The 7,500-nt window shown below is 47.1% G+C and overlaps 1 protein-coding gene across 1 annotated transcript in view; it reads left to right on the top strand.

Moving 5' to 3' along the window:
• Nucleotides 1-7,500, top strand: part of LOC306918953 (chloride channel protein 2-like) — a gene marked incomplete at its 3' end in the record, with an annotated part of 22,483 nt that overhangs the window by 5,596 nt on the left and 9,387 nt on the right. The window contains exons 4-5 of the mRNA XM_079531791.1: nt 1,602-1,735; nt 2,960-3,180. Of these exons, the coding sequence (XP_079387917.1) occupies nt 1,602-1,735; nt 2,960-3,180 (355 nt within the window). The remainder of the gene's footprint in view (nt 1-1,601; nt 1,736-2,959; nt 3,181-7,500) is intronic.

Raw genomic sequence — 7,500 nt, 5'->3', positions numbered from 1 at the left:
CCTCCCAATGTATGAATGAATGAACCTTCACCTCCCAACGTATGAATGAATGAACCTTCACCTCCCAATGTATTAATGAATGAACCTTCACCTCCTTCACCTCCCAATGTATGAATGAATTAACCTTCACCTCCCAATGTATGAATGAATGAACCTTCACCTCCCAATGTATGAATGAATGGACCTTCACCTCCCAATGTATGAATGAATGGACCTTCACCTCCCAATGTATGAATGAATGAACTTCACCTCCCAATGTATGAATGAATGGACCTTCACCTTGTAACGTTCAGATATTACTATCACTGTTACCATTATTTAAATTACGGATTGCGAATGATCTCCTCTTAGGATACAATCTGATAAAGTGGAAAGTAAAGAATTGGCCTACAGAAACCAGCAGCAAACACAGTCAGAAGCAAAGCTCACGTTAACCTTTTATCTACTCATAATACAGTCAGGAATCAACAGTTATACATACAGGGTTGAATGAATGAATGAATGAGTGAACCGTAACGAGTGTCCGTGCACACGCGCACGCCCGCGCTTTATTGTTTAGTATAGTTCCGTGAGTTGTTTTCAAACAGTCTGTTTCTCCAGAGTTTCCTCCCGAACGTAACACTCCCTCCAAAGTAGAATAGAAGTAATAAAGTAGAAAATAAAGTAAGTAAGTCCCCGTAGCGTGGTAATCCAGCTGAATGTATTCCAAAGAAAGAGGAAGAACGACACCTCGGATCCTCGCGGGACAAAGAAGTAAATAAATAAATAAAAGACGATCTCACCGGTTCAGAAGGACGTCTCGAGCCGCTTCATATAATGAGCACAATCGTTCTGGTAGCTATAGCTTAAAGAGATGATTTTAGACTTAGAGAACAAACATGTCCAGGTCCCTCGTAGACTCCCTGTTTTCCTTGTTTGTCTGTCTCTCTCCCAGGTCTACTTGACAGCCGGTAACCTCTGCCTACTTTATGGGCGTCAGTCCAACTCCAGACCTGTGTCAATCAAAATACATCAAATCATAAACATAGTCCTTTAAACCCCCCAAATAACAACAAAATCACAACGTAGACAGCACAGAATATATAGGACCTTACCCTTGACAGATGGCGTTAATTAGAAATATTAAATAATACAACATGCACTTTTAAATGTTGATATAAAAAAAATGTATGAATGAATGAACCTTCACCTCCCAATGTATGAATGAATGAACCTTCACCTCCCAATGTATGAATGAATGAACCTTCACCTCCCAATGTATGAATGCATGGACCTTCACCTGTTAGCATCATTAAAGACCAGATTAAAACAATGTGACTGAAATAATGTAGATAAAACTGATTGGGATTCTCCTCTCCTCTCCTCTCCTCTCCTCTCCTCTCCTCTCCTCTCCTCTCCTCTCCTCTCCTCTCCTCTCCTCTCCTCTCCTCTCCTCTCCTCTCCTCTCCTCTCCTCTCCTCTCCTCTCCTCCTCTCCTCTCCTCTCCTCTCCTCTCCTCTCCTCTCCTCTCCTCTCCTCTCCTCTCCTCTCTCTCTCCTCTCCTCTCCTCTCCTCCTCCTCTCCTCTCCTCTCCTCTCCTCTCCTCTCCTCTCCTCCAATAGGAAGTATAACATCCGTGTGGAGGACATCATGATCAGGGATGTGAGGTACATCACTCTGAACTGCTGCTACCGAGACCTCCACGACGTCCTGCTGACTGGACAGCTGAAGACCCTGGCCCTGGTGGAGTCCGCTGGTACTGCACGCTCACACACACACACACACACACACACACACACACACACACACACACACACACACACACACACACCACACACACACACACACACACACACACACACACACACACTGTGTGATAGCAACCATTGGACTGTTGCATAAGCCTGCTTCCCGGGGGGAAGATGTATAAGATGTATAAGATAAATACTATCAGTGATGGCTCATATATACGGTACGTGCACTCTGGAAGGGTGCTTCCATGATGCCCTTAACCTTTTGACCTGAGGACGATTCTACAAATGTCTTCTAAATCCTGACAGTTTTCTGAAAACCCTACGTTTTCAGAGCTATCATAGCCCCTGACGTGAAGCTCACGGCCAAACGCGCCGTGCTAATAAATAGGTTGATGCAGTAAGTTGTCCGTCTCTGTTCCCTGGAGGGTGCAGTCCCTTCCTTGGAAGGTTTTTCTCTTTTTGATGTCTATGCCTGCTAACTAGACTTGCACCTCGCACGGGTCTTTTTGGATGTGCAGGAGTCCCTTTTTTGTCTCATATATATATATATATATAATCTCCCCGCCCCTCTCTCACCATGTATCCCCTCCTCCATCATCTCCCCACTTTGGTCCCTAAGCGACGAAAACCGTCTCACTGACGGTCGGAAGCTAAATGAAAGCTAAGCTATGCTAAGACTAAATATTTTGACAATTTCGTGAACAAATAAAAATGATAGGAAGGGACTAGTGGACAACAATAAATGACACAAGTCATTGTATGTTTGGTTGCATAAAACTGCGACGCAGCAGCTCTGACTCCTCATGTGTGTGTGTGTGTGTGTGTGTGTGTGTGTGTGTGTGTGTGTCTGTGTGTGTGTGTGTACGCGTGTGTGTGTGTGTGTGTGTGTGTGTGTGGGTGTGTGTGTGCACGTGAGAAACAGAGTGAAGAGGGGGGGAATTGTGCGTGGGCGAGGGGGGGGGGGGGGGTGTTATGGGGATAACAGCAAAAAAGCAAGACTATGACTAAAAGAGTTGTCTTTGTCCGCAGCGTATAAACGTCTTTAAATAAATACTTTCTGAAAAGTCTATGAGGAAAATGAACGGGGTCTCTCGAGGGGGCGGGGCTGCGACGTTCTATAGTGTCGGCGGGCAAATAATTGACTTATGGATTCTCCTTCCCCCCCTCCGCCTCCTCCTCCCCCCCGCCCCTCCCCGCCCTCCTCCTCCTCCCTCCTCCTCCTTCAGAGTCCATGATCCTGCTGGGGTCCATCGAGCGCGCTCAGCTGCAGTCTCTCCTGTCTCAGCAGCTGGGCCGCGCGCGGCGCCTGGAGTACATCCGGGAGCGGGCGGCGGCCGACAAGAAGCGTCTGTCCGTGGAGCGCCTGTCCGTGGTGTCCAGCGAGGACGGGGGGGACGGGGGCGACGGCAGCCTGCAGCGCCCACCCAACCAGGAGGTCCGCTTCCAGGTCAGACCATGATCCCTTAGAGAGGGGGGGGGGTGGGGGGGGAGGGGGTGGGGGAGGGGCCTGCAGCGCCCAGCCAACCAGGAGGTCCGCTTCCAGGTCAGACCATGATCCCTTAGAGAGAGGGGGGGGGGGGGGAGGGGGGAGGAGGGGGGGGAGACCATGATCCCTTAGAGAGGGGTCAGACCATGATCCCTTAGAGAGGGGGGGTGGGGGGGAGGGGCCTGCAGCGCCCAGCCAACCAGGAGGTCCGCTTCCAGGTCAGACCATGATCCCTTAGAGAGGGGGGGGTGAGGGGGGGGGGGAGGGGCCTGCAGCGCCCAGCCAACCAGGAGGTCCGCTTCCAGGTCAGAACATGATTTGGCTGTAGTCTCCATTACACCTATTGGCTGTCTCTATTTAGAGGACATCTATAGGGGGGGGGGGGAGGGGCCTGCAGCGCCCAGCCAACCAGGAGGTCCGCTTCCAGGTCAGAACATGATTTGGCTGTAGTCTCCATTTAGAGGACACCTATTGGCTGTCTCTATTTAGAGGACACCTATTGGCTGTAGTCTCCATTTAGAGGACACCTATTGGCTGTAGTCTCCATTTAGAGGACACCTATTGGCTGTAGTCTCCATTTAGAGGACACATATTGGCTGTAGTCTCCATTTAGAGGACACCTATTGGCTGTCTCCATTTAGAGGACACCTATTGGCTGTAGTCTCCATTTAGAGGACACCTATTGGCTGTAGTCTCCATTTAGAGGACACCTATTGGCTGTAGTCTCCATTTAGAGGACACCTATTGGCTGTAGTCTCCATTTAGAGGACACCTATTGGCTGTCTCTATTTAGAGGACATCTATAGGGGGGGGGAGGGGCCTGCAGCGCCCAGCCAACCAGGAGGTCCGCTTCCAGGTCAGAACATGATTTGGCTGTAGTCTCCATTTAGAGGACACCTATTGGCTGTCTCTATTTAGAGGACATCTATTGGCTGTCTCCATTTAGAGGACATCTATTGGCTGTCTCCATTTAGAGGACACCTATTGGCTGTCTCCATTTAGAGGACACCTATTGGCTGTCTCCATTTAGAGGACACCTATTGGCTGTCTCCGTCTCCATTTAGAGGACACCTATTGGCTGTAGTCTCCATTTAGAGGACACCTATTGGCTGTAGTCTCCATTTAGAGGACACCTATTGGCTGTAGTCTCCATTTAGAGGACACCTATTGGCTGTAGTCTCCATTTAGAGGACACATATTGGCTGTAGTCTCCATTTAGAGGAAACCTATTGGCTGTAGTCTCCATTTAGAGGACATCTATTGGCTGTCTCCATTTAGAGGACATCTATTGGCTGTAGTCTCCATTTAGAGGACATCTATTGGCTGTCTCCATTTAGAGGACACCTATTGGCTGTAGCCTCCATTTAGAGGACATCTATTGGCTGTCTCCATTTAGAGGACACCTATTGGCTGTCTCCATTTATAGGACACCTATTGGCTGTAGTCTCCATTTAGAGGACACCTATTGGCTGTAGTCTCCATTTAGAGGACATCTTTTGGCTGTCTCCATTTAGAGGACATCTATTGGCTGTAGTCTCCATTTAGAGGACATCTATTGGCTGTCTCCATTTAGAGGACATCTATTGGCTGTCTCCATTTAGAGGACACATATTGGCTGTAGTCTCCATTTAGAGGACACCTATTGGCTGTAGTCTCCATTTAGAGGACATCTATTGGCTGTCTCCATTTAGAGGACATCTATTGGCTGTAGTCTCCATTTAGAGGACATCTATTGGCTGTCTCCATTTAGAGGACATCTATTGGCTGTCTCCATTTAGAGGACACATATTGGCTGTAGTCTCCATTTAGAGGACACCTATTGGCTGTAGTCTCCATTTAGAGGACATCTATTGGCTGTCTCCATTTAGAGGACATCTATTGGCTGTCTCCATTTAGAGGACATCTATTGGCTGTCTCCATTTAGAGGACACCTATTGGCTGTAGTCTCCATTTAGAGGACATCTATTGGCTGTCTCCATTTAGAGGACATCTTCGTGGCAGCGGTGGCCGAACGGATAGCGGCGCGGTCTAGATACCGGAAGGTTCCCAGTTCGAACCAGCCGTCCGACACGTTAAAAATTACCACCGCTGAAATGCCCTTGAACAAGGCATCAACCACTACGATGAAATGTGTTCTATGAGCAGGGCCTGGCTGGAAACAAGTTCTTGAGCTTAGCCCAGATACCCTGGGTAAATATAGATTTCATTTCATTTCATTATTGGCTGTCTCCATTTAGAGGACATCTATTGGCTGTAGTCTCCATTTAGAGGACATCTATTGGCTGTAGTCTCCATTTAGAGGACATCTATTGGCTGTCTCCATTTAGAGGACACCTATTGGCTGTCTCCATTTAGAGGACATCTATTGGCTGTCTCCATTTAGAGGACATCTATTGGCTGTCTCCATTTAGAGGACATCTATTGGCTGTCTCCATTTAGAGGACACCTATTGGCTGTAGTCTCCATTTAGAGGACATCTATTGGCTGTCTCCATTTAGAGGACATCTATTGGCTGTCTCCATTTAGAGGACATCCATTGGCTGTAGTCTCCATTTAGAGGACATCTATTGGCTGTAGTCTCCATTTAGAGGACATCTATTGGCTGTCTCCATTTAGAGGACATCTATTGGCTGTCTCCATTTAGAGGACATCTATTGGCTGTCTCCATTTAGAGGACATCTATTGGCTGTCTCCATTTAGAGGACACCTATTGGCTGTAGTCTCCATTTAGAGGACATCTATTGGCTGTCTCCATTAAGAGGACACCTTTTGGCTGTCTCCATTTAGAGGACACCTATTGGCTGTAGTCTCCATTTAGAGGACATCTATTGGCTGTAGTCTCCATTTAGAGGACATCTATTGGCTGTCTCCATTTAGAGGACACCTATTCGCTGTCTCCATTTAGAGGACATCTATTGGCTGTCTCCATTTAGAGGACATCTATTGGCTGTAGTCTCCATTTAGAGGACACCTATTGGCTGTCTCCATTTAGAGGACATCTATTGGCTGTCTCCATTTAGAGGACACCTATTGGCTGTCTCCATTTAGAGGACACATATTGGCTGTAGTCTCCATTTAGAGGACACCTATTGGCTGTAGTCTCCATTTAGAGGACACCTATTGGCTGTCTCCATTTAGAGGACATCTATTGGCTGTCTCCATTTATAGGACACCTATTGGCTGTAGTCTCCATTTAGAGGACACCTATTGGCTGTAGTCTCCATTTAGAGGACATCTTTTGGCTGTCTCCATTTAGAGGACATCTATTGGCTGTCTCCATTTAGAGGACACCTATTGGCTGTAGTCTCCATTTAGAGGACATCTATTGGCTGTCTCCATTTAGAGGACATCTATTGGCTGTCTCCATTTAGAGGACATCTATTGGCTGTAGTCTCCATTTAGAGGACATCTATTGGCTGTAGTCTCCATTTAGAGGACATCTATTGGCTGTCTCCATTTAGAGGACACCTATTGGCTGTCTCCATTTAGAGGACATCTATTGGCTGTCTCCATTTAGAGGACACCTATTGGCTGTCTCCATTTAGAGGACACATATTGGCTGTAGTCTCCATTTAGAGGACACCTATTGGCTGTAGTCTCCATTTAGAGGACACCTATTGGCTGTAGTCTCCATTTAGAGGACACCTATTGGCTGTCTCCATTTAGAGGACATCTATTGGCTGTCTCCATTTAGAGGACACCTATTGGCTGTCTCCATTTAGAGGACACATATTGGCTGTAGTCTCCATTTAGAGGACACCTATTGGCTGTAGTCTCCATTTAGAGGACACCTATTGGCTGTTTCCATTTAGAGGACATCTATTGGCTGTCTCCATTTATAGGACACCTATTGGCTGTAGTCTCCATTTAGAGGACACCTATTGGCTGTAGTCTCCATTTAGAGGACATCTTTTGGCTGTCTCCATTTAGAGGACATATATTGGCTGTCTCCATTTAGAGGACATCTATTGGCTGTCTCCATTTAGAGGACATCTATTGGCTGTAGTCTCCATTTAGAGGACATCTATTGGCTGTAGTCTCCATTTAGAGGACATCTATTGGCTGTCTCCATTTAGAGGACACCTATTGGCTGTCTCCATTTAGAGGACATCTATTGGCTGTCTCCATTTAGAGGACATCTATTGGCTGTCTCCATTTAGAGGACATCTATTGGCTGTCTCCATTTAGAGGACACCTATTGGCTGTCTCCATTTAGAGGACACATATTGGCTGTAGTCTCCATTTAGAGGACACCTATTGGCTGTAGTCTCCATTTAGAGG

This window comes from Electrona antarctica (genome assembly GCF_951216825.1).
Source record: "Electrona antarctica genome assembly, contig: scaffold_771, whole genome shotgun sequence".
Classification (NCBI taxonomy): Eukaryota; Metazoa; Chordata; class Actinopteri; order Myctophiformes; family Myctophidae; genus Electrona; species Electrona antarctica.
This window is presented reverse-complemented; position numbering and strand designations above follow the sequence as displayed.